The 25,338-nt window shown below is 42.6% G+C and overlaps 1 protein-coding gene across 10 annotated transcripts in view; it reads right to left on the reverse strand.

Annotated features, from left to right (window-relative positions):
- FKBP15 (FKBP prolyl isomerase family member 15) overlaps window positions 1–25,338 on the reverse strand; it is a gene marked incomplete at its 3' end in the record, with an annotated part of 53,743 nt that overhangs the window by 8,502 nt on the left and 19,903 nt on the right. For 7 of the 10 annotated variants that reach the window (XM_080819342.1, XM_080819341.1, XM_080819340.1 and 4 more), the window contains exons 8-21: window positions 24,623–24,691; window positions 23,416–23,562; window positions 20,040–20,182; window positions 19,306–19,363; window positions 16,712–16,819; window positions 13,964–14,066; window positions 13,393–13,499; window positions 11,628–11,742; window positions 10,098–10,207; window positions 9,688–9,795; window positions 9,156–9,250; window positions 8,000–8,102; window positions 2,658–2,829; window positions 566–702 (exon numbers count right to left, since the gene is read on the reverse strand). In XM_080819342.1, coding sequence (XP_080675468.1) covers window positions 566–702; window positions 2,658–2,829; window positions 8,000–8,102; window positions 9,156–9,250; window positions 9,688–9,795; window positions 10,098–10,207; window positions 11,628–11,742; window positions 13,393–13,499; window positions 13,964–14,066; window positions 16,712–16,819; window positions 19,306–19,363; window positions 20,040–20,182; window positions 23,416–23,562; window positions 24,623–24,691 — 1,575 coding nt within the window. The remainder of the gene's footprint in view (window positions 1–565; window positions 703–2,657; window positions 2,830–7,999; window positions 8,103–9,155; window positions 9,251–9,687; window positions 9,796–10,097; window positions 10,208–11,627; window positions 11,743–13,392; window positions 13,500–13,963; window positions 14,067–16,711; window positions 16,820–19,305; window positions 19,364–20,039; window positions 20,183–23,415; window positions 23,563–24,622; window positions 24,692–25,338) is intronic. The other 3 variants (XM_080819343.1, XM_080819339.1, XM_080819338.1) reach the window with 1 other exon arrangement.

Consider the following 25,338-nt stretch of genomic DNA (forward strand, 5'->3'; position numbering starts at 1 on the left):
AACACCCATCAGTAGGTAGTTAAATAAGTTATGGTACAACCTTACAATAGCCTAGACTACTGCGCTGCAGTTAAAAGGAATAAGAAAGTTTTTTTTTTTTTTGAAGATTTTAGTGTTAAGCAATCTCTACACCCAATGTAGGACTTGAGCTCACAACTCCAAGATAAGAGTCACGCGCTCTACTGACTGAGCCAGCCAGGCATCCCAGGAAGTTCTCATTCTTACTAGTACAACGTCCACAATGTAAAAAAAAAAAAAGCATTAAACATGATTTATAGTTTAAAAACGATCAGTATACACATATGTATGCACAAATATGTGTATATGTGTTTTATACACACAGAAAACAAACTGCACAGATAATCATACACTATTTATACCTGTTATCTCTAATGCATGAGATTAGAGAGGAAAAAAGATAAATTTTATTTTTTATTTCAAACTTTTCTATATTATTTGTATTTGCTACATGCTACTGTAATTTTTAAAAGGAAAGTAAAAATGTTATCAACAGTTAATCCTGGCTACTTGGGTCCAACAGAGAAACTTCGCGTGTGGAACTTACCTTTTCTAGAGATTCCTTCTCAGCTCGGAGATCAGCCAGCTCCTCCTCCAGGGACGTCACCTTGAGCTCCAGCTGTCTCCGGGTTTGCTTTTCACTTTTGAATTTGGACTGAGCTTGCTCTGAGGCCTCCCGGAGTTCTGAGACAGGACGGCAGAGAGACTGGTTGCAGAACCAGAACTGCAGGGGCCCCTGGCATCCCAGCCACTCCCCCACGCCGCGCCCTGTGGCCTCTTGATGCGACCACATGCGCGTTGTCCCCGCACTCCCTTCAGCACCACCTCGCTGACCGGAGAAATGGGGATCCGGTCCGAACCAACTCCACCACCAACCCATGTTCGTGTCTGTATGTGTGTCCCCTTCTCCACACACAGAATGAAAAAGAAATGCTCCAAATCATCCAAAATCACCTTCGAAACGTATCACTGCCACAATCCCATTTCAGCCACCACCTTGACACACTGAACAGATCTTCACTGAGCATTAGTCCAGGCCCTGTCTCACCGCTTTGGTAGGACACTCCCATCCTTCTTGGTAGCTGGGACATTCTACCAAGAGCTTCCTTTTCAAACACCAAAAAATGCCCAAATAAAGCAACTGGAATATTTCTTAAAAGGTAACACATCAAAATGAAGTTGGTATGGAAAACTTCTAAGGTAACTGTCCTAGGACATCACAAAAACAGAAAAGAAGATACCTGTACAACATTCGACTCTAAGACTGTCCCCCAGGCGCACCCAGGTGATGCTCTCTAACAGGGAAGGGGCTTATCCTCAAGGTATCACTCTACCGACTGACATCAGTGTTTTCAGCTCTTTCAGGCAAGCGAACTTCGCTTCTTCCCCATTCTGCTGCTGCCCAGCTACACCCTGCCCCCGGTCCCATCTGTGTCTTCCACATTTGTTTCTATACATCATGGTGCGTGAACCAACACGCTGGTCTTCACAACTCTTCTATTCAAGTCCCTGTGTCCGGAGCAGCACCTTTATGCCAGGTACTGAACTCATGCTAACTTGGAGGAAAGGACTTCACAGAAATGAGCAAGACGCCCATCCTTGTCCTCCAGAGGCTTGTATTCTAGAAGGAATACAGACATATAAGTAGTGCTGATTTGAGACTAACTGATAATGGCCGTAATAATGTACTCAGAGGTAAAGGATTCCAAAGGCGATCAAATGTTCTAGAAAAAAAACAGGGAAGTTTCTGAAAGAGATTTGGGAGACAAATACTGGTGACAGTGGACACAGCAGGTCCAGAGAAGAGCATGGACAAAAGGTAAGACCAGAGCCACAGGATGGGCTGAAGCTGTAGCAGGCTGGCCAGTACGTCCAGAGCCAAGATGAACTGAGCAACAGAAGAGGAAGTAAGCCAAGCTGGAGAGGCATCAAGTGCCAGGCTGAAGGGCTGGAATCCATCCTTTAGGAAGGAGGTGGCTATTACAGGAAGCATTTCTTTCTTAAACTTCCACTGAGTCATGATTAGAGGAACACAGTAAACTCTTCCAGGCCCCTGAGCCAAACACAAGTACCAAGACAGTGAGGGCAACACTTGCGAAACTAAGTGGGAAAGTGGTCGCTGATCAACTGCAGATAAACAGTAATTTCTTTGGTTGTCCTTTATGTCAAGCAGTGGTGTAGATTTATACCAATCTACTTCCATTTTTGCCTCAGTCCTTCACAAATTTCATGAGCATCAAGCCAAATGGATTTGAAAGAAGGACAGAATTTTTTTATTTTTTAATTTTATTTATTTATTTGCACACCAGAGAAACAAAGTGTGTGAGAGAGCAAGCATAAGCTGGGGGTGGAGGGAGGGCAGGAGGAGAAGCAGAGAGCCCGACGTGGGGCTTGATCCCAGGACTCCAGGATCATAACCTGATCCAAAGGCAGACGCTTAACCAAGTGAGCCATCCAGGTGCCCCATTTTCTTTTTTTTTTTTTTAATTAAGTGAATTCTACCCTTCAACACTGGGCTTGAACTCACGACCCTGAGATCAAGAGTCACATGCTCTACTGACTGAGCCAGCCAGGAACCCCTCAGTTTAATTCCTTAGGTTTAAATGGTGACCGTCCCAGCCCCTCCACCAGGGACGTACCTGGGAGCTCTGCCTGCAGTTTGGCAAGCTGGCCTCTAAGGAGATCTGTCTCCTTCAAGCTTTCTGTCAGCTCCATCTGCAGCTCCATTTCTTTCTTTTGGTGAGCAGTCACTTTCAGCTGCAGACGGGAGACCTGAGCGGTGGCGGCTGCTAACTCTTCCGTCACCTTGACCTGAACAGTAACAAAGTATGACGCCACGTCAAACACGGGTGTCCCTTGTCTCCAAGTGATGACCCAACCTCACACACTCTACGCTGAACTGATGGGAAGGGAGCTAAGGCACCCTCAACCTGCATTAAGCCAACATCAAGCCTTTAAAACGGGCCACGTCTCTGACCCAGGAATTCCCTTGCAGAAATTTGTCCTTAGGAAGCACTGTGCAAACTTAAAAATCTTGCTACAAGATGTTCGATGCAGACTGTTTACAGTTGCAAAAGAATGGAAAAATAAAATGCTGGAAAATGGGCTTGCTTAAGCAAATTACGATACACGAGAAATGGTATTCCTGCCATTTTCTAACTTTTCTAGGATACACATGTATTTTTCTTAATAAGAAAAGGATATTTTAAAATTAAATTGAATGCCTTCGACTGCAATCAACATCTGAGTCTGTAGTTTCTCCCTAATGGTCCTGACTACCCATGGAAGGGTGATGGAAAGCTCAGCCGCCTGAGGGTGACTGCTCTGGGGGTCCCTGGAAGAAGAGAGCTAACGAGACGGCCGGCCATGCTTCAGTTTTTCGTGTGCTCCACATATTGCAAATGGTGCCCTGGCCTGGCCTCACAGAAGCTATATGCTCTCAAATAACAGCTGATGAAACCAGAACAACCCCCTGGAGAAGGCTCTAATGATACTCTGTGTGGTAACAGTGATGATTAAGAGGATGGTCAATAAAACGGAGTGGTAAACAAGTGACAAATACCACATCTTTGTCACCTGAACTGGTGCGTTTCCATAAAAATGAGGAGAAATGAGACGATAAGAAAGGCAGTGAACAGTTGCTCCGCTGGAGACCAGTCTTAACGTTTGGACAATCAAGCATACGTATGAGGTTGGACCATCTCTCCTACATCACTATGCCGCTACTCCTCCAACTCCTCCTACGCTATCCTACCTGATGTGCATGTACCATTGTCTCCTACCTACCGTCACCTGTCCCTTCTCAGGCTATTCACCATGCCCCTGCAGAGGTAAATGTTCCAAAGCCTTTACTGGTTTGCTAGCTTCCATTTAAAATCTAGTATTTTGGCTCTCCTAAACGTGAAGGAAATAAAGTAAGTTAAAAGTATATATAAAACAAAAAGAAACAGGCTTTGAATGAGTATCTGAGAGTCCACTGGCACTCTCTCTCTTTGACCAAACTTTAGTCAGGTTCTTCTGAGCCCCTGACCTTGGCCTCCCATCCTGTCAATGGCCTGCCCTGTCTAGTTTTAGCAAGAATCCTGCTATGTCCGTTCAGAGAGAACCCCTCCCCCTGATATCGGAACAAATTCTTCATCCTTGACCTTTGGTATCCGGGTCCTTCGCCAGTCATGAGCAAGAATCCTACTAGGTCAGTTTACCAAGAATCCCCCACCCACGAGGTCTCCTCTGAATAATTTTCCAGCACCGACCCCTCATCTGCTCCTTAGCTACGACTCCCCCATCTGCCCTTACTGTGTGGAGTGGAGCCCACTCTTTCTGTCCTATTGCAACAGTCTGGAATTAAGTCCTCCTTGCTGCTTCAGGAAGTATCTGAATAATTTTTTCTTTAACAGTAAGAGTCCTAAGATACTTATTTTTGCTGTTCAGTAGCCTTAGGTTTTTACCTGTTAAACACAGAGGACAATGGCAGCTAGAACTTCCAGATAGAAGAGGGGCTTTCATCTATCTGCCCCAAACAGAATCAAAGTTTAAGTCACTGTCCTGCCCCTCATGGCCTACTGGGACCTGAGCTCACACAGCACCCAGAGAGCTTCATGTCTGTCTGCAGCTCGAGAGTTCACAAATACCACAGTGAGGGCCACTTACAAAGGCCTTGCAGCAGCTAAGACCACTGGAAGGGCTGAAGGTCACGGGACAGGAAACCGTGAGAGGGGTGGTCCCTCTCTCACCAAAGGACAAGCAGAGTGAAAGGTCACTCAAAAGCTCTTTTTATCTCAGGGCCTTACTTGGAAAGGCCTATTAGAAGCATGACAAGTAATACTCTCACCCAAACACACCTGTGTGCACAGAGAAAACAGCGAAGGGATGAAAGGAAAGCAAAGGCACAGAGAACCAAGGGTTCAGAAAAACAAGTAAAAAGAAGCGTTCAAGTCAGAAGCAGGAAAATGGTATCAAAGCAAAATGGCAATTTGACAAAAGGAAAGACACAGTTGACTGGAAGTGAGGCCCTAGGCAAGCCGCTTCCTCTCTCTGGGCCGCAGTGTGCACTCTGTAAAACAGGATGGTCAAACCAGGTGACCTCTGACAGCTCTTCCATTAGTCCAAGGTTTTCTGTGGAAATACGAACCCCGTCACAGAGAAAAATAATGAATTCCATTCACCAAATGTCCACTGACCACTCAGCCCAAACTCTCTCAGCTGCGTTTAAAGGCAGAGAGCTGCCTCCAGGGATGAAAGGACTTTGATGATCTCCCTTTGGGAGGACAGCCCTCACAGGGACAACTGTCAAGTAAGCAAGAAGTGGAGCAAAAGGAAAGCAGGGGGAGTTGAGTCTTGAAAAGTGTCGCTGAGTCAAAGCGTCCAAGTGAGGTGTGTGATACTTGGTACCCAGCTCCCCAAGAACAGCGCTCTTCAGCCCGGGAGATGCTCTCAGATGCGTGGGAAGCATGGTGCCTAGAACCTGGTGGGGATTTAAGAGAGCTGTTCTCACTGTTGTGACTACTGCATATTCTGCTATTATAGACAGAGCATCCACCAGCTGCCTGGCACCGTGCCAACCATTTTGTTTATCGATATGGGGGCCACTGGGTGGCTCGGTCGGTTGAGCGTCTGACTCCTGATTTCAGCTCAGGTCATGGTCCCAGGCCCATGAGATCCAGCCCCATGGTGAGCCAGAGTCTTCTTGAGATTCTCTCCCTCTCTCTCTCTGCCCATTCCCCGGCTTGCGCATGCGCTCTAAAATAAATAAATAAATAAATCTTTAAAAAAAAAAAAAGGAATCATGTGGGTGGATTAATAAGCTCACTCTTGGGACTGGCAAACTCTGACCCCCAGGCCAAACTGGCCTATTGCCTGTTTTTGTAAATAAAATTTTACTGGAACACACACACACAACACACCCCACTGATGCGCAACATGAGAATCACATGATGAAGTTCCTAAAAACAAAGGCGCCCAGCTGCCATGGCCAGAGCTCGCCGCAAAAGAAACGACAAAGAGCAGCGAATCCTAGCTGGCTGTGCATCAGAGTCGAAAGGAGCTTCTGAAAAGTACGGATTCAGCCCTCAGCTACATAATGTTGAATAAGAATCTGAAGGTGTGGGACGCCTAGGTGGCTCAGTTGGTTGGGCTGCTGCCTTTGGCTCGGGTCATGGTCCCGGGGTCCTGAGATCGAGTCCCACATTGGGCTCCTTGCTCGGCAGGGAGCCTGCTTCTCTCTCTGCCTCTGCCTGCCACTCTGCCTGCTTGTGCTTTCTCTCTCTGACAAATAAATAAATGCATAAAATCTTAAAAAAAAAAAAAAGAATCTCAAGGTGAAGTTTAAGAATATGCATTTTTAATCAAGCACCTCCAGTGATCTGGAGGCAGCCAGACTAGAGTGTGGGAACCACGGATCTAGAACAAGTTCTAGTAATTAGACCTGAATAACAGGTCTAACAGCTCGACCAAACAATATACTTGGGTGTCCCCGCCAGGCCTACAGACTAAAAAATTAAAAAAAGAGTAAATGAGAGCAAGAAAATAAAAGTAGAGGAAGAAGAAATAGTAAAAAGTATGGTTAATGGAGAGTGAGGTGACTCCAGAACTGCTGAGCGATGCCAGTGTCACAGGCTGCTGACCTTGATCCAGGCCCGAGCAGTCAGCCACAACAAACAAGGGACGGTGGGAAGCAGCAGTGAGACCGGATTGGGGTCAAGTTGGGAACGGGGCTATGCGGGCAAGGCACTGCTTATCAGAGGGTAAGGGGTCAGAGCTAGTTCTTCTCGGGGCACTATAACTAAGAGAACACAGAGAATAGTAACAGCATGAGACATAAGTAAGGAATCCTCAGCATTACTGGACTATGAGAAAGTGAGTAAGCTCCCATGGGTTATATAGTACATTCCACTCAACTCTCCAAGTGTTCAGGAAAAATTCAAATACAAAATATAACCTGTTACTTAAACCTCAGAGATAACAGCAGATGGCTGGGTCAAGATCTCCAGCGGAAGAGCAGTAGCCCAAACCGAACTCCACTCCAGATACAGTGTCACTGGAGCAGCGACGGGAGAGTGACAGGAGGAGTGTCAGCATCAGCCCAGGCCAAGACCCACCAGTCTTACTTACAGCTACTCCAGGAACAGGTCGAAATGCCTCCTTCCGAATGGATTGAAGCCAGACAGCAGTACTTAAAAATGCTCTGGCAGATGTAGATGAAGGAACAAGCTAGACAATCCTAAATTTCACTAAAGTGTTTATTACATGGCATAATGGGAATTTTCTGATTGGGTCAGGAGAATAAATTTCATTTGCTAATAAACAATGTAATCCTCACCTTAACCAAATTACTAACATCACTGATAGTTCTTGAGTCAATTCATTACAAAGCACACTTTAAAACAGAAGTCTGGGGACTCCTGGGTGGCTCAGCTAGCTAAGCATCTGGCTTCAGCTCAGGTCAAGATCCCAGAGTCCCAGGACAGAGTTGGCCATCAGGCTCCCTGCTCAGTGCGGAGCCTGCTTCTCCCTCTGCCTTCCACTCCCCCTGCTTGTACTCTCATGCACTCGCTCTCTCTCTCTGGCAAATAAATAAAATCTTCATAAAAAAAACAAAACAGGGCACCTGGGTGGCTCAGTGGGTTAAGCTGCTGCCTTCGGCTCAGGTCATGATCCCAGGGTCCTGGGATCGAGTCCCGCATCGGGCTCTCTGCTCAGCAGGGAGCCTGCTTCCCTCTCTCTCTCTCTCTGCCTGCCTCTCTGTCTACTGTGACCTCTCTCTGTCAAATAAATAAATAAAATCTTTAAAAAAAAAAAACCCAAAAAACAAAACAGAAGTTTGGAGATGGGGGATATAGTAAAATCTATTAGAAGCTTTCTGGTTCTGTTCCCAATGATGGCAAAAGTTTTTTTGCTGAAAAGCAGACTGGTAAGTACGTACACAGGAGCACTCCTTAGCTCTACACGTCCTGACGGGCTTTTCTCTCCCTCGTTACTTTACCTTCTCTTGTTCAGCATGCAATACTCTTGCCTGTGTGTTTTCTGTGGCTGTTTGAAGTGAGTTGTTCCTCTTCTCCATCATCAGGTTACTCTGCTCAACATATCTGTGACATAGGGGAGAAGAGATTTATCAAGCACGAATGCATACCAGACATAACCAAGACCCATCTGGTCCTCACATTGCTCTACACCTTCCAAAAAATAGTATCAAAGCATTTTGTTTTCCTTAGAGTTGAGGTAATCAAGTTCGGAGGCGGGAACCTGGGCCAGAAGTGAATTGCTTTGCATAATGAAGAGAAAAGGAACTGGAAGCATGTGTGGTGAGGGGGAAGGAAGGATGAAAAAGGAGAGTGGAGAAGGAAAGAAAGCACTTTCCCCCTCACCTTCCCCTGCCACCTCCCCCAACCCCACCAAGTGGGAGACAAGAGACACTAGAAAAGAGAAACACGGAAGAATGATTTTCTAAGTGAAATGCTATTTGCTACATGTTCCCCTGACCACATACTCCTGCTCCCCCACCACCAAACTCTTCAGAAGGATCTAGAAAAAAATTACATGATGTTTGGGCTTTATATGGAAATCAGTGAAGTTCTGGTTGATGAAATAGCCCACCGACTAGAGAGAAGAGTTGACAGTATTTTCTAAGAGTGTTCTAAGTTTTAACACTACTTTTACAGATGAAGAAGTGAGAGCCAGGAGGAATAAATACCCAAAGCCACACAACAAAAGAGGAGCAGAGCTGGGATTCAAAACAGGTCTGCCTGACATTACAGCCTACTGTGTTCTTTCTACCAGAATTCCTCTCAGAAAACAAATAATTCACACGACAGGCAGGAAACAGAAATAGCACCAGTACACATAAACTACCCTAAACAAACATGTTTATCAGGGTGCCTGGGTGGCTCAGTGGGTTAAGCCTCTGCCTTCGGCTCAGTTCATTATCTCAGGGTCCTGGGATCAAGCCCCGCATTGGGCTCCCTGCTCAGCAGGGAGCCTGCTTACCCCCTCTCTCTATGCCTGACTCTCTGCCTACTTGAGATCTCCCTTCTCTATGAAACTAAAAAAACAAAAACAAAAACAAACATGTTTATCCAACTTGGGCATTTACAAACGAAACCCTTTGTCCATCCTAGCCAGTGCCCCATACCTGTCATTACCTCTGATTTCGTTCAATTAGTTCACTAATCTTGTCATTCTGTTCTTCTATCCGACTGCTCTTTTCAAGGAGCTCTTGCTTCAATCTTTCATTTTCCTAAAATCAAAATATACGATGTATAACTTAAGCTTCTGGGAGAAAAGTGCCAGATATAAGGGAATCAACTTGAACTGACAGGTGACACTGTTACAAATTTTGAGATAATAAACTAGAACTTATGTACACATCGATATAATTATTTAAAACATCAAATCATACTAATAGATATAAATCACAATGCGAACAGATTAAACATAGAAATGGCCACAAAATGAAGCAAAATTCTAAAATACAGTCCAAAGAAATGTTTCCTTGTGACTCTACAATGATAAGTCACTTGGACCAAATTAGGCTGCAATGGATTTTCCAGAATTTCCCAACTCAGTGTAGCACTGATCACATGCTATGGGCAGCAGAGGTTTTAGAGGGTAGTGCATCCTGGAAGAGAAGGGGGCAAGACCTCCAGGCTGTGTTCTCTTCTCGATCCCTCTTACCTGAATAATACGTTGGATGTTGCTCATAATCATGCTTGTTTCCATTGTAAGCGTCATGTTGGGAGGCAGCAGGGAACTGCCAGCACTGTGCTTCTGTAACTCTTCAACCTACAAATGTGGGGACAGAAAGACTTTGAGAGAAATTTTTAAATGAAGAAATAAAATTTGCCCAAGATCTGACCACTTTTTGGAAGGGCTTAACGAGTTTCTGAGGCAATCTCTAACAAAAGCTAGAGTTTTCTTCTGCCAACTGGATGCCAAACGAAAAACTAACCTTCTAGGGAAATAACTGCTGACTACTAGGGATGCAGGAAACCAAGGAAGAGTTTACCCATAGCCCTGGTTGCTTCCTGTCGTACCCACTGTTCATTCTCCCACTTTCAACATAGCCCCAACCCTGACTCACCCACCTTCGTCATGAGATGATCCATTTTATCAGCCACTTTGCTGACTGCCATTCGAATTTCAGTGTTATGTTGCCGGGCTTCAGTCATGAGAAATGAAGCCATGTCACCAGATCCTAAGCAGACAAAAGCCAAAAAGAACCTTATGAAACTAGAGCAGAAGGCACTGTATGAGGAAAAGCCAATAGCTCTTTCAGCACAGGAAAGAAATTAACATCCCAAAATAGTAGGAAATGCTGTAGGTGATTCACACTGTCAGAAGACATAGAAGACACAGAGGCAAAAGGGCTCCAAAGCTAACAGTAAAAAAGCTCTGCTCCTGCAAAATGCATTGAGGGGTACGACCTGGTCCAGAGCACAAGGATGCCCACTTTGTTCTGCCACAGCACTAACAGCTCAGACTGCTTCTCCACTCATCCAACTGCAAGCCAGACATGGTACCAGGTACCAGGGGTTCAGCAACGAACGAAACCCGGTTCCTGCCCTTGGCGAGCCCACAGTCTGGTGGGGAGACTCACATGGAAACAGACCATTACGACAGGGTGTTGTAAGTGCAAAAAATGGACCACATACAAGGTACAAAAAGAGCACAAAGAAAAGCAACATTAACTCTTTAGTGACACATATACACAGTTATGTCTGTGGGAAGAGAGGAAGAAGGGATGGTAACAATCAGGGAAGGCTTCACAGAGATGAGATCTGATGGCCTCCCAGATGGAGAAGTGGCAGGGTTTCCAGACAAAGGTAGCATCCATGAAACCCTTACCAATCTGGGACCATAAATTACATTGTAGGATATACTGGCTCCTTCCTAATACCAAAGATAAGCTATAGAATAAGAAGGTAGAATAGCATGCCAGCTTTTTACATTTTATTTTGTTTTGTTATAAAAAATTACATTTTGTTTTGTTTTGTTTTTTTGTATCAGTGTGCTTTTATGCACACTTGGTTCTTGCATGAAAGATAACTGAAAAGTTACCCAAGTAACTGTCAACAACAGTTTCCTATGGTGGGGGTGTGATGGAGTAACTTTTCATTTTATACTCCTTTGTGTTGACTTTTTTATAAAAGCATATGATTACCATAATTTAAAAATGTTAACAAAGTAGCTTTCATTTGAGATACCAAACACCCACCAACAGTTACCATGCTTTCTCCCGATTTCCCCAACATTTCACTCTCTTACTGTTTTCTAGAAACTCTACAGAGCCACACTGATTGAGCAACGGAAAAGGGCTGGTGGGAGAAAATGCAAGAAACAAAACAGAAAGTGGCATAAGGTGGTTTGAGGGGAAGATGTAAATGTTCTAAAATTGGATTGCGGTGAAGGTTGCGCAACTCTGTAAACTTACTGAAAAAAATCCTTAAATTATACACTTACATTGAGTGAATTGTATGATACATAAATTTCACCTCAACAAAGCTGTTAAGAAAAAAAAAAAGGCAGAGATCTGTTGGAGTGAAAATAGAAAGGGGGTGGGAGGATGGAGAGCAGAGCAAGAGTGGAAGACAAGACATGGAGGGCCCATGGCCTACCTTGAAAATGGGGAGACTGAGAGAGCGGAGCGGGGTACAGGGGCCGGGCGGGCTGCAGCTGGGAGGTGATGGCTGATGTGTGGGGATAAGTGTAGGCTTGCATACCTGCATAGGGCTGAGAAAACGCCAAGGTATAGTCAGGGCTCTCTCTTCTGCTTCATCTGTCTTAATGGAATAAAGAGATTAAGCTGGAAGGAGACGCAAATCTATTAAAGCTGGAGACAGATGAGACCAGATTTGGTAGTGGGAAGGCACTGCAGCAGAATTCTCTGTGTCATCCAGAGACACAGCGCCCCGTCACTGAAGTCCTACCCAGAAAGTGAGGGAAGGCTGTCTCAGGTCACTCCCCGCTATTCTGGCACTATGATTTAATTAAGTAGGAATTCAGTTCCCGGCTGTCAGGCCTACTGATGGTCTAAGAAACTGTAAAGAGACTTGGCTGAGGGTACCCAGGGTGGTTCAGTCGGTTAAGCGTCTGCCTTTGGATCATCAGGTCATGACCCCAGGTTGCTGGGACCGAGTCCTGGGGCTCTCTTCTTGGTGGGAAATCTGTTTCTCCCTCTGCCCCTGTGCGTACACGTGCTCTCTCTCTCTCTCTCTCCCGTGCATGCATGCGCGCAAAAATAAATAAAATCGTTAAAAATAAATAAATAAATAAAGACACTCAGCTGAGTTTCCACTGGGATCAAAGGACAGGTGTTCTTTGGTATTCCAAAGTAAATCCATGAGTCTCCAAAGGATGGCTCTCCCCCACAAGACTCTAACTCTCTTGTGACCAAGAGCTCTCCTTTCCCCCTGAACTTTGGTCACCTGAACTATGAGATGACAACAGTAATGCCACTCAGGGTTGTTGTGTGGACTAGATGACATGATATATAGGTAAAGTTCCTCAGAACTGGTAAATTAAGCGCCCAGCAGATGGTAAATGCTCAATGAACAGCAGCTTTCTTTTAAATGATGATGGTTATTCTTCCTTGAGTTAAGAAAATCCAACTCATTTCCAGGGACAGATAAACTACCCATCCATTATTTTAAAAAACAAAAACAAAAACAAAACTTAGTCTATAGGACAGAATTGTCCACTAGGGGGTAGGGAGAGGGCAAGGTGAGATTTCTTTTAATTCTAATAAATCCTGTTCCAATGGGACTTAGCCCGCTCACCATCACTCCCACCAGTCTACTAAGAATCACCAAGGAAGTGAAGCCCTCTTATCACTGGGAGTATGTTCACCCACCAAATGTGTCATTAGTAAGAGTCCACTATCCTGGCAAACAGCAGAAGCAGACTACCTTCTATGAAAACAGAAAAATACCCTACTTTCAGAGCTCCCGTTTGGAGGGTAACTAGACAACAGAGTGCAGCTGTATTTTCTATACACGCTCAACCTACAAGCATTCTGCTACCTACAGTGCAGAACCTTAGCCTCTCAGCTCTAGCAGACCAGAGCAGGGGACCTGCATTTATATGTTTCAAGGAGAGCTGTGTGCAAAGGAAATGACGTAAATGCTGACTGGGCCTTTACTGTTTGCCAGGCCTTGTACCAGGTGCTCTGCCTGTTCTTGCCTTTCGGCTTTACAACAACCTGCAAGGGAGATAATCCTTGTCTGGTTTAGAGATGAGATAGTGGCCGCTTAGGAAGGGGGAAAATGACAGATTCTAATGTGGGGAACTGCTACCACAAGACTGTGCAGGAGGGAGAAGAGGGACTGACTGGAACCTAATAAATTACAGCCTGAAACTGATATGGTTTAAAAATGTTGTTACCTGAAAGGCCTGGGCATGGCCAGACACAGCGGAGTGCGAGTCGAGAGATGCAACTTGCATTAAGGCAGGAGAAGGTGCTTGGAGGCCAGAAACAGATGGCTGAGGCGCTACGAGAGAGCAAGAAGTTTCCACCATCACCCACCCTGGTTTCTTGGTAAAAGTCTGGACTAGGACCTTACATACCGCCACAGGCTTCAGACTTGACCACTCTCCTCACCTGCTCTCCCGAAACCAGATCTACTGGAATCTCAGGAGCGGGTGAGAAGAAGGAACCTGGGGTTCTCGGGCACACGTGACTCAGACCTACAGTCCCGTCTGCCAACGGGAAGTGCACAGTTACACACAGGGAAGTGTCTCAGCTGAGAGCACAATTCCGAAACTGGCAAGGCCACGCGGCCGGAGAAAGCACGCAGACCAAACCCCTCTCCAGGGCGGAAAACGCTGTGCGCAGGGACAAACGGGCAAGTACTACACTCTAGTCCAGCTCTCAGTACTCAGACAATGCAGCCCGACAACTTAAGAACCCAGGATGCTAACTCCGGTTACCTGCAGAGCCAGAAAGGCCCCTTACCCTGTGCGGCCACCTGCGGCAAGGCTGGATGTGTCGGTGGAAGGGACGGCTGCGCGACCGGGGCTGCCATGGGCGGTGCAGCTCCTCGCAGAGCGTTCGCATCCTGAAACAGGAACAAGCACTTTGGTGACTATGTATGTGGGTTCTTAGCTGCAGACCAGGCTCCCTGTCCACCCTAAACCTGCTTACAGCCAGTGTTTTTAGGCAAAGAAGAGGAAGGAAAGGCAAGAGTTTAGGGTGTGGGCTGTGGGGAGATACCTTCTCCCTGTAAATCATACCAAATAATTAAGTATATTTAATTTCCTCGAACACTCTAAATTGTTGATGTTTTATTGACTGAAGCAGCTAAGGTGACTGCTCTCCAGAATGTACCACTTTCCAAACCAGCAGCTACCCTTTTAACCTGACCAGTCCCACGGAAGAAGGGTCTCTTGCAAAGAAACCCAGGCAACAGTGCAGCCTCTTCTCTCTGCCAGATCATCTCCACAGACCTCAGGGTACTCACTGAAGATCACACAGAGCAGGATTCACTGCCCCTCATCACACTTGGATCGCTTTTTGGATAATGTGGCTTTAGAGTGTTTTGTCCCCATTCTTTCTTTTCATAAAAGTCAAAGCAATGTTGGTCCCTACTGTAATTCTAAACAAAGTTATCCAATAAACATCTTCCCCAATTCACACAAGGAAAAGAAAAACTTGGGGCACAATATACAGTGCTTTGCTATCCTACAGTTCAAAAGCTGAAATCTCTTTGACATTCTTTTACTTTAAAACTTCCCTTTGCCCCGATAGTCTCAAAAACACAGTATGCATTTCTGGAAAAGCATGCTAGTTTTATATCGCTTCAGCTCTAAATCCACCTAAATGTCTAACAACAGAATGAAAGGAATTATGATAAATTGATCTAACGGAACACTGAGCTACCTTTAAAGGAAATAATGCTCTGTTTTATTTACTTATGTTAATTTATGTTATTCATATTGGTATTAACATAAATATTCACAATACTAATCTTAAAAATCAGGTTACAAAGCAATAATAAAGAAGAATACACTTCTTGATAAATATATATTTTCTTTCCTTGTAATCTGAATCATTCTACAATGAATAAGTAGCACTTAAACATTTTAATAACAGTATTACCTTATTAAAATTTAATTTCCAGAACCAGCTAAAAATCAAACCTATAACAAAAAGCCCTAGAAATCCTATCTTCCTTTAAAATGTTAAATCTAGGGGCGCCTGGGTGGCTCTGGGTTAAAGCTTCTGCCTTCAGCTTGGGTCATGGTCCCAGGGTCCTGGGATCGAGCCCCGCGTCGGGCACTCCGCTCCATGGAGAGCCTGCTTTCTCCTCTCTCTCTGCCTGCCTCTCTGCCTACTTGTGATCTCTGTCTGTCAAATAAATAAATAAAATCTTTAAAAAATAAATAAATAAAATGTTAAATCTAGTGCTCGCTTTGGCAGCACATATACTAAAATGTTAAATCTACTTACAGCTTTTCCAGGAAGAAATAAAACAAAATTATGAAAAATAAAGCCTATGCTAGAAAAAAATTTTAAGAGCATCATGTTTGCTTTTGTTTTACATCAGAGTCAAAGAATCCTAAAAATCAATCTCTATTAATCTCTGTGAAGTGTTTCAATTCAACTGAGAGGATGATTTTACTCATTAAGTAACTAAAAACCAATGGGAAAAGAACTAAGTTAAAACTGAGCTACTTCATAGGGGCGCCTGGGTGGTTCAGTGGGTTAGGCCTCTGCCTTCGGCTTGGGTCGTGATCTCGGGGTCCTGGGTTTGAGCCCCGCATCAGGCTCTCTGCTCAACAGGGTGCCTGCTTCCCCCTCTCTCTGCCTTCCTCTCTGCCTGCTTGCGATCTCTGTCAAATAAATAAATAGAATCTTTAAAAAAAAAAAGCAACTGAGGGGCGCCTGGGTGGCTCAGTGGGTTAAAGCCTCTGCCTTCAGCTCAGGTCATGGTCCCAGGGTCCTGGGATCAAGCCCCGCATCAGCCTCTCTGCTCTGCAGGGAGCCTGCTACCTCCTCTCTCTCTGCCTGCCTCTCTGCCTACTTGTGATCTCTGTCTGTCAAATAAATTAAAAAAATCTTTAAAAAAAAAAACCAAAAAACTGAGCTACTTCATGTCATACATCAAATTCCATATGGATTAAAATTTTACATCTAAATATGAAATAATAATATTTTTAGAAAACACGTGTGATGTTTATAATACCTGAAAGTAAAAAGGCTTTCTAAGCATAATGTCAAAAACAAAAAACAAAGGGAAAAAACTGATAGGTTTCACTGCAATAGAATTTTTGACCTTCAAAATAATCACAGCACATACAAACCCAAGGAGACAATACAGTGCCATCTTTAGTAATAGGTAACATCAGTGGGAAGACCAACATTTCCCAAGAGAATCTAAACATTCAATCAACAAATACGAATTGAGCATCTTTTATAGGTTGGGCCCCACGCTGCCTAACGTGTGATTTTTACTGACAGTAGAGTCTAGTAGAAGACCATACGGACTACTTAACACCCATTCTTGAGGCAGATGTGGGGGACTGCTTCCATTTCTCAGAGGAAGTGCTAATCACAGTGGAATTACATGTATCATTTTAAATAAAGCTTTCTACATGATGATTCTGGGTTATAGGCAGAAAAATTAGAAATCTTAACCAAAAGAACATAACATAACGTAGAAGTGTCTTCACTATTCATTCTAACAAAGCCCAGGGGTCATACCTCAATTTCTGAATCATTGGAATCCAGCTGTGGTGGAAGGATGGGGAGCATGGGCTGGCCCATTTTAGCCATCCGAGAGATCAACTTAGCTTTGACTGTATCAGGATTCTAAAAAGAGGAAAGTCACAAGAATCACTACAATCAAGGCTTAACCCTTTAGCTCAGTCTTTGGCTCTGCCATCAAACCCTTCCACTAGTCCCCCTGCTATATCGATTTGAAACCATTTCTTCGACAAAATGAGAATTAACGATTTCTTGGGTCACAATTAATAATAGGAGTACAAATAATTCCTTATATGTTGGAATGGACAAAGTAGTTCCGTATGTATTGCTTCATTTCAATCAAGTCTCCCCGGCAGGCATAATTCATCTCATTTTACATAGATGAAAACCTAAGTACAGATCAAGGGAGGGAGGCATCTTAAATGACACTACCTCTGAAAACAGTGGGAACAATTCAGCAGATAGATATTCAGAAGCGATTTGGGGAAAAAAGGAAACAGGAGCTCTTTGTTCCAAATTCAGGTTCATTCTGCTCTGACTTGGCACTGACTACTCAATAGCCCCTGTGCTAGAAGCATCTGTATCCATTAACTGGTCCAAAGTACAGCTTTCAGAGTGGAGAGTACATATCCTCAAGGGTGTACATGTTGATCTACTGGGTATAAAAGAGATGATCACGGGCAGCTGGGTGGCTCAGTCAGTTATGCATCTGACTTGATTTCGGATCAGGTCTTGATCTCATGGGTTTTGAGACGGGGCCCTGTGTTGGGCTCCATGCTCAGCAGGGAGTCTGCTTGAAGATTCTCTCTCTCTGCCCCTCCCCACACCTTTGTGGGTACAGTGCACACGTGCTCTCTCAATAAAATAAATAAATCTTTAAAACAAGAGAGATGACCATAACCTCTATTTTGGAATTATCTCTAAGCTGTGGTAAATATAAGACATTAAGCTTATTTACAGGGATGGACAGTACTTTATGTATATAATTTATAAATAGATAGATACACTCGGAGTATGTGTTCATTTTTCCTTGTCTGATTTGAAGCACATAATCAAAGAAAGCTGGGTTCATCAAAAGAGGACTAGTTACATAAACCATATCACACAACGGCATACTGCAATCTACGTGAAAAAAAGAAAGAGGGAGCTTTCTGTACACTAACATGGAAAGATATTATTATATATACTATAACATATAAAAGGCATGGTAGATTATATACTATGCTATATTTTATGAAAGGAGAGAGAAATAAAATATATTCCTATCTGCTTCCATCTGCATAAAGAAACACTGAAAGAATATATATGAAACTAATAAAAGCAGTTACCTAAAAGGAGAGTGAGATGGGATGGGGTACACAGAGGTAGCACTGACAGCGAGTCTTTTCAATGTATACCCTGTTACATAGTTTTAATAACTGAACCTTATGAATGTAATTACCTCCTCAAAACAAAAAATAAAAACTTAAATGTAAAAAGAAAAAAAAGGGATAGTGAGTTTTGGTTCAATTAAAAAAAATTTTTTTTTAAGACAAAAGAAAATTTTAAAAAAGGTTGGAGACCACTAGTCCACTGGAAGGTACTGAAGCCTAGAAACAGGTGACAAAGTAGCTCTGTCTAAAAGTATCATAGAACCAATACTAAACAAATTTTGTGACTGTTCAAAGATCTGAGATTACAGTTTTTTAATTTTCTTGATTTTTTGGCTTAACCTTCCAGGTTTCAGAGATCACTTTTTACACATACTAGATCAATTATTTGCTTAATAATTCCTGCCTTGGGCTGAATATAAACAAGTAAACTAGGGCTAGAGAGAAAGTAATCACCAATTTCACTCCAAGCAATTATCCTGTTTCCCAACACGGTAGGTGAGGGCCACAGGCTTTCATCTCACACTCACACAGCAAACTCAGATGCCTTCCTGAACCCGGCAGGGCAGCAGGAAAGTACAGTGCACATGCTCCCAAAGGCATTCAAATCCTAATTTTACTACAACTGTATGCTAGTCTTCCCATCTTACAGTTAGGGAAACAAACACAGAGACCAATTCAAAGTCAGCTAGTTGGTGAATTAGTGCACAATCCATCGAAGAGAACCAAAGTGTGAGGTATGTAGTGTTAGCAGTAATTATGATAATAGTAAGAGCTAATGTTAACTGAGCTCTTACAATATCCCAGACATGATACTAAAAACTCCACACACGTTATTTCAATTAAATCTCAAAAATATCTCGAGGATAAAAATCTTCCTTAGTGAAGTCATACTTTACGTAAGCTCTAAGCTTAGTGCTTTGCGAACATATCACGAGAACCCTAACAAAAGGGGCTGTGAGAATTATTTCTATTTTAATAATGAAGAAGCAGAGGATCAGAAAATTAGATAATTTTCTCAGGGCCATAAATTTACAAGAATGAAGATTTGAACCCAGATCAGTCCATGCAGATGCCCATCTAATTTGTAGTAACTCCCCAGGAAGGAGATATCAATAAAGTAGCTTTTTTTTTTTTTTTGGTGTCTAACCTACCCCACCCCAAGGCCCAAGAAACCTTCTCAGAAGACTGGGAGTAAGGGAGACAGATTTGTATACTCACCGTATTTGCTGTAAGCTGTTCACTGAGGGAGTTAGATTTGCTACGAAGGGCCGGCTCCCTGAAACCAAGTAAGACATATGCTGAGGTAAAAAAAAAAAATAAATCCCAAATCTACAATCATAAGTCCCGATTATGTTAGAAAACAAATTGTTTTTGAAAATGTTTGCCAATTCAATGGCTGCAAAACAGAATCGTAACCATTCTTCAGTTTGCATTAATCTCTGAAAGCTGGTGAAAATGAGTAATTTTCCATTCAAATTCTTATTATTTATATTTCTTCCTTCAGTATGCATTTTATGTTTATGCCTTTTACCCAGTTTTCCTCCAGAGTTCAGTAAGTATTCATACACATCTAAGTTAGTGCATTTAAAGACTATGAATGTTAATCCCTCGTCAGAAAAATCTTGATGCCAGCATTTTCCCCATTTCTTTCATCTCATTTTTTCCCAATTATTTAAAATTATTTTAGTGTTCAACCTTCCCAATTTCAGAATCCCTCTAAGGATAATTTTTATGGACAATAAAAGAGCATGATACAACTCCGGGATCTGGGGTGCCTGGGTGGCTCAGGCGGTTGAGCGTTTGCCTTCGGCTCAGGTCTGATCCCAAGGTCCTGGGATCAAGTCCCACAGGGAGCCTGCTTATCCCTTTCCCTTGACCTGCTGCTCCCCCTGCTTGTGCTCTCTCTCTGTCTTTAAAACAAAACAAAACAAAACAAAACTCCAGGATCTTACCCTGATTTGAAAGGCACCGATGTGGGTGGTGATACAACAGGGTCTGCAGAGAGGCCATCAGCAGCTGGTATGGGAGAAGGGGCCGCAGAATCCCGGGAACTAACGCTGTGCCCATCAGAGCCAGAATCTCTGGCAAACTTGACCTAGGGAGCGATCAACCACAGTTGGAACAGGCTACAAAAAAGGCACCTTGTGCTTTCCACTGTCCTTTCTTTTACTTATTCTTCACTACACAAGTCATTACCTGTTCCCTTATAGCAAATCAGAAAATGTAGATAAGCCAACAAAAATAATTAATCACCCGCAATCCAAACACGATACAACACTGCTAGAATTTGGGATGCAGTATTTCACATTTATATCTACGTGTGTGCCTGTGTATTTTTTATTTAAAAGGGTCATACTGTTTTGTGACTGGCTTTGCTCATTCACTTAGTAACATATGTCCATGTTACTAAATTATTAATCTACAACAGCATTAGTAACTACTGAACATTATATCTCATTTCAAGGGTCATGCCCATACCTGCCATCATCTACAGGAAAAACTCACAAAAAGATTTTGGGAACAGAAGTCTTAAATACCTATGCTGCTACAAAATATATGTCACCAATTCCTGGTTGTTAGATACCCAGTTCATCCCTAATTTTCCTCTCACATCACGAATAATACTACAATAAATTTCTATCTACATCCTTGCACATAATCATTTCCAAAGTATAAATTCCCAGAAATTAAATAGTTAAAAGTAACTTCATTTTTTTTTAAATTATTTTTTAATTTATTTATTTGTTAGAGAGAGAGAGCGAGTGAGCACAGGCAGACAGAGTGGCAGGCAGAGGCAGAGGGAGAAGCAGGCTCCCCGCCGAGCAAGGAGCCCGATGTGGGACTCGATCCCAAGATGCTGGGATCATGACCTGAGCCGAAGGCAGCCGCTTAACCAACTGAGCCACCCAGGCGTCCCAAAAGTATGTTCATTTTTAAGACTTCTGGTTTATACCACTAAATTTCAAACCACAAAAGATGAACTACTCTATACTCTACAAGCAATGTGTAACGTTCTCCTGACACTCATCACTCTGGGTATTATTCTATAGCAGCCCGGTGACTTTAATAAGCATGTCAATTTGTTAACAATGGCCAAGCGGCACCTGAGTGGCTCAGCTGGATAAGCACCTTCCATCGGCTCAGGTCATGATCCCGAGGTCCTGGGATCCAGCTCTGCATTGGGGTCCATGCTTGGCAGGGAGCCTCCCTGTCCCTCTCTCTCTGCCCTTCCCTCTAGCTTGTACTCTCTCTCATGCATGCTCTCAAATTAAAAAAAAAAAAAATCTAAAACAACAGTCAAACTATGGAAGCAGCCCATAGTGTTCATCAACTGATGAATGGATGAAGAAGATGTGGTGCACATAAGAGACTCTTTTTTTCCATAACAGACTCAGTCTCACAAAACAAACTGAGGGTTGCCTGGGGTAGGGGGGTAGGGAGAGGGTGACTGGGTTATGGACCCCATGGGGAGGGTAAGTGCTATGGTAAGTGCTGTGAAGTGTGTAAACCTGGCGATTCACAGATCTGTACCCCTGGGGCTAATAATACATTATATGTTAATAAAAAATTAAAAATTAAAAAAAAAGAAGATCTGGTGCATACATACAATGGAATATTACTCAGCCATAAAAAAGAATGACATCTTACCATTTGCAATGACATATTTTTTCCATATGGTTATAAAATGCCAGTCTTGATGGATTCAGATTGGTTTGTTATCTAAAACCAATCATGACCTCCTCAAACTCAATGGAAAATTGAGACAAAATATAAAAGCTGTGAAAAAGGCAGCTAAAAGCACATGAGTAAAAGAAGGCTGGAATGACCCAGCAGAGATAAGGGTGTTTAATTAGGAAAGAGTCATCAAGAAGAAAAGCATATCATTGATTGCAGCAGGAATAACAGCCACAATAAAGATAACCATAATATTTATTTTCTGTATTGTATTTTGTAGTTTATAGGCACAACCACTATCACATTTGGACCTAATACACACAGTGTATTAGCAAACAAGGTCTTTTTTTTTTTTAAGAGGGAGGCATTAATTTATTTAACCACAATTTGTTACAAATTTTATTGTAGAAAATTATACATCCTCTTGATATTTTTTTTAATGGAAAATAAGGAGAATGTAAAAAAGAAAAAGTTTCTGAATTCATTACCATTACCCAGATAAAGTCTTTTTTTTTTAAATTTTTTAAAAGATTTTTTAATCTATTTATTTGACAGACAGAGATCACAAGTAGGCAGAGAGGCAGGCAGAGAGAGAGATAAGGAAGCAGGCTCCCGCTGAGCAGAGAGCCTGACGTGGGGCTCGATCCCAGAACCCTGGGATCACGACTAAGCTGAAGGCAGAGGCTTTAACCCACCGAGCCACCCAGGCACCCTTTTTAATTTTTTTTTTTAAAGACTTTGTTTATTTATTTGACAGAGAGAGAGAGATCACAAGTAGGCAGAGAGAGAGGGGGAAGCAGGCTCCCTGCTGAGCAGAGAGCCCGATGCGGGGCTTGATCCCAGGACCCTGAGACCATGACCTGAGCTGAAGGCAGAGGCTTAATCCACTGAGTGACCCAGGCACCCCTCCCCAGATAAAGTCACTTTTGATCATTTCTTCTAACGCTTTCAGAAATATTCTATGAAAATATAAACATATATGTATCTATCTGTATAAATACATGCATATGTACATGTGTATGACTGTGTAAATATATTTATATACTAACTATACGTAAGTATTTTTATATGTTTACATGTATTTGTATACACACACAAGAGATCATACTATCTGTACTGATTTGGGACTTGCTTTTTTCACTTAACAATAGATTTTGGATATTCTGTAAGAATTGCATAAAAGTCTACTCCGTGAAAGACCATAACTTAAACAGTTGTTTAATGATGGCTATTTAAGTTGTTTCCAGTTTTTGCTATTACAAATAATGTGGAAGAGGGAGGAAATGATGTATCTCTGTCTACATACAGATATCTTTGCATACTTATGTGAATACAGTAATACAATAAATTTATAGCCATGATATTACTAAGGCAAAAGGCAAGTGCATTGGGTAGGAATCACTCTTTCACAGACAGAAAAAAAAGGTTAGTGTAGCAAAATGATTTGTTCAGTTACCACCTCTTCTAAACTCTAAATAGAGCACCAGGAAGGACGTAAACCGTGGTCTTTAGATTCCGTTGCCCTTTCCAACTATACCATTTCTGCTTTAAAAAAAAAGTCCTTGAATTTGTTTTTTCAAAGATATTTATTTATTCATTTTACCTAAAGGCAAAAAGGACTCATCAAACACAAAACAGCACAATTTCACTCACCCGCCTTATCTCCACCTCGTACACCAGGATCGAGTCCGGCGACTGGGTCCATCCTATTAGTCCTTCAGAGCCAGCAGCACAGGCTGGAGGGATGAGAAGCAACCGCTTTCCTCCTTTTCTCATGCCCAGCATCCCATCCTCCCAGGCCTTCAGGAATCAGAGAAGAGGAAAAGCTCATCAGGACACAAGTCTCCTCGTAAGACAAGATGGAGTCCCAGATATTAGGCTCCTCTCCTCTCCACACTTTCAGGTTTAGAACTCTTGAGAGACATCACATTCAACTATAATCTGCTGTTGGTTATAAGAATATCTAGAATACTGCTGCTATTCACTTGTAATTAGAGGAGAGGACAATGATATTAAAAGAGAAATAAAAGCTACCATTCATTAAACACATTTCCCAAGCACTCTGGTACGTGCTTTACTTACATTATGTTGTTTAACTCCTAAAATAACCTCATAAGGTTAGGAGCATTATCTCCATTTTACAGGCAAGAAAACTGAGGCTTACAGAAGTGAAGTGACTCACTCAAGATCAGATCACTGATAAATTATTAAGCCAAGATGCAACACCAGATCAGTGTAGCTTTAAAGGTTATACCTTCACCCCTCTGATCTATAGGAGGCAGTCTCCAAAAGATTCTGGGAAGAGGAGGCATGAACAAAGCTATGAAGAAAACCTTTCTGTCATGCAAAATGGCAATGAGGACTTTTTCCAATGAGTGCTTCAACACGTCCTAACACAGTGATACCCCACATGTATAAAATACTCTTTATTCTATAAAGCACTTGCACAGCTGGTAAAGAAAAGCTTCACAACATGAAGTCAAGCTCTCAGATTCCAATCCCAGTGTTCCTCTTCCTCTGTGGTAGCTGCTTCCCACAATGACTGGGAAGTGCTGATTCAAAGCAACTCAGACAGGTAAGAGTCACCCATTATGATACAATTCTAGAAGGAACAGTTTCATCTCTTCCCCTTTTAGGCTATGCAAAAGATTTAATAATTTCATCAGAGTCACACAATGAAAAAGAAAGAGTAAGGATTCAATATATTCTCATAGGTAAAAATTTCCTAAGTAATGTAAACATTTTTCTTCTCCTACTTTTTAACCAAGCCTTACCAGACTCAAAAAATACACCCAGGTTAGAAATTTTACAAATTAATCACAAGTGATAAAGCCATATAAGAACACAGTTAAGCCAGTACCTTGATGACTTTGCCTGATCCCAATTTCAGGCGAAGCAGCTTATCTTTGTTAGCAGTAGAGTCCAAAACCTGCAATTTGATCATAGTAAATGAGGTCAGCCGATTTCAAAAATAATAGTAATCATGTAATAGTCAATACAGATTACTACAGTATTAATATCAGATTAGCACAGTATTCCTGGAATAAGGAATGTCAAATACTGTTGGGGGGTGAGGGGGGAGGGTTTTGTTTTTTTTTTTAAGATTTTATTTATTTATTTGACAGACAGAGATCACAAGTAGGCAGAGAGGCAGGCAGAGAGAGAGGAGGAAGCAGGCTCCCTGCTGAGCAGAGAGCCTGATGCAGGGCTCAATCCCAGGACCCTGGGATCATGACCTGAGACGAAGGCAGAGGCTTTAACCCACTGAACCACCCAGGTGCCCGAGGGGGGAGGTTCTTAAAATACCTGAAGAGAAAGGCTCACTCACATCATGGCTAAATTGGGACCTGAATGTACATTTTTTTGACTCATAGTCTAAAGCTCTTTCTATATCATACTGCTTTTGAGAACTTAAGGATATTAAAACACAAAAGTGCTCTCTATTTATAGTATCTATTATACAGAAAACAAACTGTGAGGAAGTTCTAAAAAGAAGTTTTAAGACCTAATCCCATAAGAATAAATTCAAGTTTAAAACTGATGGAGGAGGACAAGATATACACATGAACAGGGGCG

This window comes from Martes martes (genome assembly GCF_963455335.1).
Source record: "Martes martes genome assembly, chromosome: 12".
In the NCBI taxonomy this organism is placed as follows: Eukaryota; Metazoa; Chordata; class Mammalia; order Carnivora; family Mustelidae; genus Martes; species Martes martes.